The sequence below is a fragment of the Triticum aestivum genome, chromosome 6D (genome assembly GCF_018294505.1).
Source record: "Triticum aestivum cultivar Chinese Spring chromosome 6D, IWGSC CS RefSeq v2.1, whole genome shotgun sequence".
In the NCBI taxonomy this organism is placed as follows: Eukaryota; Viridiplantae; Streptophyta; class Magnoliopsida; order Poales; family Poaceae; genus Triticum; species Triticum aestivum.
Window position 1 is genome coordinate 40,634,729 of NC_057811.1, and position 2,807 is coordinate 40,637,535.

The 2,807-nt window shown below is 56.6% G+C and overlaps 1 protein-coding gene across 1 annotated transcript; it reads right to left on the reverse strand.

Moving 5' to 3' along the window:
- Positions 1-946: 946 nt before the first annotated feature.
- LOC123140973 (uncharacterized) lies at positions 947-1,569 on the reverse strand (the record flags this gene model as incomplete). The annotated part of the gene is given in 1 exon segment (XM_044560229.1): positions 947-1,569. A coding segment is annotated over 1 exon segment (212 nt), but the record flags the coding sequence as incomplete, so codon positions are not given.
- Positions 1,570-2,807: the final 1,238 nt, after the last annotated feature.

The following is a 2,807-nucleotide window of genomic DNA, read 5'->3' on the forward strand; positions in this document are numbered from 1 at the left end:
AGGCGGCACGGGCGCGGTGAAGGGGGAGGGGGAGGGAGGGGAGGGAGCCTATCCTTGGTCCTGCTGTTCGTAGATGTGCCTCTGTTTGGGATCACCCTCAGTGGAGCTGTAGATTTTGTGTGCAATACGATACGATTGTGCGTGACAATCTGATTGAAATCCTATTCAAGGCCGATTTCCGACAAAGTTGTTAGGCTGCATTAGGCCATGTACGTTGATATAATAGTTTTAGGAAAACGCTTGCTTTAGACCGGTTGAAAACAGCATCGCGTAAACTTGGTCCTCTGTACGACACGTGTCCCCTGCCCACGCGAGTCCACCGCTTCCCCCGCGAGCCTTATCTCTTTCCTGGTGCCTTCTCGTCCACTCGTCGGTCTCCTCATCTTCTTCCTTCGCTTTTTCCCCCCTCCACCTGCTATTGAAAGGAAGAGGCGACGCCGGCCAAATCCACATCAACGCGTGCTGCATGGTGAAGCTCCCACCCGGAGGGACTGCAATGGCGGCCGCCGGTGGCGCAGACGACGAAGCATCCACCATCGCGGTCGCATCGTGCCGCGTCGCAGCAACCCCCGTCATCATCATGCTGCATGTACAACATCCGCCCGTCGCCGTCGCGCTGCGATGGAGCAGCAATAAGCGGTGGGGCGTTGCAGTGCAACTCCGTCGGCGGCACCGTCGGGGTGCTGCGGTGGAGCCCGTCGTGCCGGTGCGGGCTGCAGCGAAACATCGTCGGTGGCGTCGGGTGCTGCGATGGAGCATCGATGGACCACCTCCGCGCCGGCGTCAGCGCTGCAGTGAAGCATCGCCGGCGACGGCGGGTGCTGCGATGGAGCGCCACAGGGGGGGCGTTGAAACTTCGTCGGAGTTGCATTGAAAGCACCCTCGGCTTGCAATGGAGCACGTACGGGGTGATTGGAGCTCCGCCGCGGTTATAATGGAGCTCTGTCGCGGTTGCAATGGAGCTTCATCGGAGCTGCAATGAAGCACGGCCGCGGCTATAATGGAACTCCGACGACGACATGGCCGCTGCATTGCAGCTCCGGCGGCGTCGCGGGCGCTGCATCGCACCTCCAGCGGCATCAACGAGCACTGCATCGCACCTCCGGCGGTGTCGCGGCCGCTGCATTGCAGCTCCGGTGGCCTCGACGACCGCTGCATAGCAGCTCCGGTGGTGTCGGGGCCGCTGCATAGCAACTCCGACGACGACACGGCCGCTGCATCGCAGCTCCAGTGGCATCAACGTCCGCTGCATTGAAGCGCCGCGGGGATCGCCGGAGTTGCAATGAAGCGCCGCGGCGGTTTGTCGGAGGTGCAATGAGCGCCACCCGGGCGCCGTCGGTGCTGCCTTGGAGTTGTTGCCATGACTTGGTCGTGGTGTTGTCCGATCCTGCGGTTGGGAGTGTCAGATCGGACGGCTCTGGGGGCGACCTAAATTTGTAACAAATCATCCGATTTACGCCTAGCATCGCCCATAGTTTTATCTTAAAACTTGCAACGTAAATTGGTTGTTTGGATAACTAGTATTTAGAACAAGTTTTAGCAAAACAAGTTTTATGAGCATTTTTAGGAAAACCAGTTTTAAGTTGTTATTTTGTTAAAACTGATTTATAGAATACTTTGTTTGGACGTGGCTGACTTCTCTAGATGGCCTAATATTAGAATCTAGCTTCGATGCTGCTTCGGGTCATCCTCAACCTTGAGGACGTGCTCAAGTAATTCACACGAGAGGTGAGGATGTCCAGGAGGGGAGGCACCACGCGACACGTGAGGATGTCCAGGAGGGGAGGCACCAATGCACCATGCCCAGCACGCCAACAATGGCACAGTTCCTGCTGCTCCCGACGGCCCCATCACTGACACTTACCAAGGCACGGTCGCCCGCGTCATGGCCGCCAATTTCCGGGGCGCTGCTTGGCCTGTTGCACGCGGCCGCCTGAGAGCTCGGTCACCACGGCATGCGCGTCAACCTCTTGTACCCAAGTGGCGTGCCATGCCGCTGAGCTGTGTCGTGGTGGTCGTGAGTGTCGAGCAGATGGAGGCCTTGACGGAAGGTCCTGCCCCCGGCCGGCTTGACGAGGTCCTGCTGTTCCTCACGTCCTACCAGCCTGGATTCGTCAGCAGCCACAACCACGTCTTCGACGGCGCCGCCACCGTTGTCAACCCCCGCCCATGCTCACGACCCCGTTGAGAGGAGGACGCCATGGCCGAAGGTGGTCTTGTCAGACAGCTGATGGCGATAGCGTGGGCTTGCCGACGACGTCGGCGTGCTGGATTTGCCCTACCTTGTCGACGTTCTTGTTGGCCGTCTTGTACCTAGCGAGCAGCAACCATGACACTGACACCTGGAATCGGCTGACGTTGTCGTACATTACTGTGCGCCACCGTCGCCGGGAGCAGCCGCCACGGCACCTGGAACGGCTGACTCTGTCGTGATAGATGCACACGGCTGACCATGCGGTAGATGCACTGGACGCTGCCCACCGGCGTATAATAATGGAGTAATGTAAGGTAGAGCCCTCTCCGATTGAAACAAAGGATCTGCGATCAAAGCTGGTTTATAGAAAAACGTCCATTAGTCGTTTTTCCTAATACTCGTTTTTTGGGTTTTCGGGAAACTAAGTTTTTCTTATCCACGGATTTGTTAGACTAACCAAACATGGTTTTAGGTGGTTAGAGTCCAAAACGTGATTAGTGGAAACAGATTTTGTATAAACCACGTATCCAAACAACCGAGACGACAATAAAACATGTATACAATGGGTTATTCCTTAGTCTTATCGAAGATAACTTGTAATTCTTAAAATCAT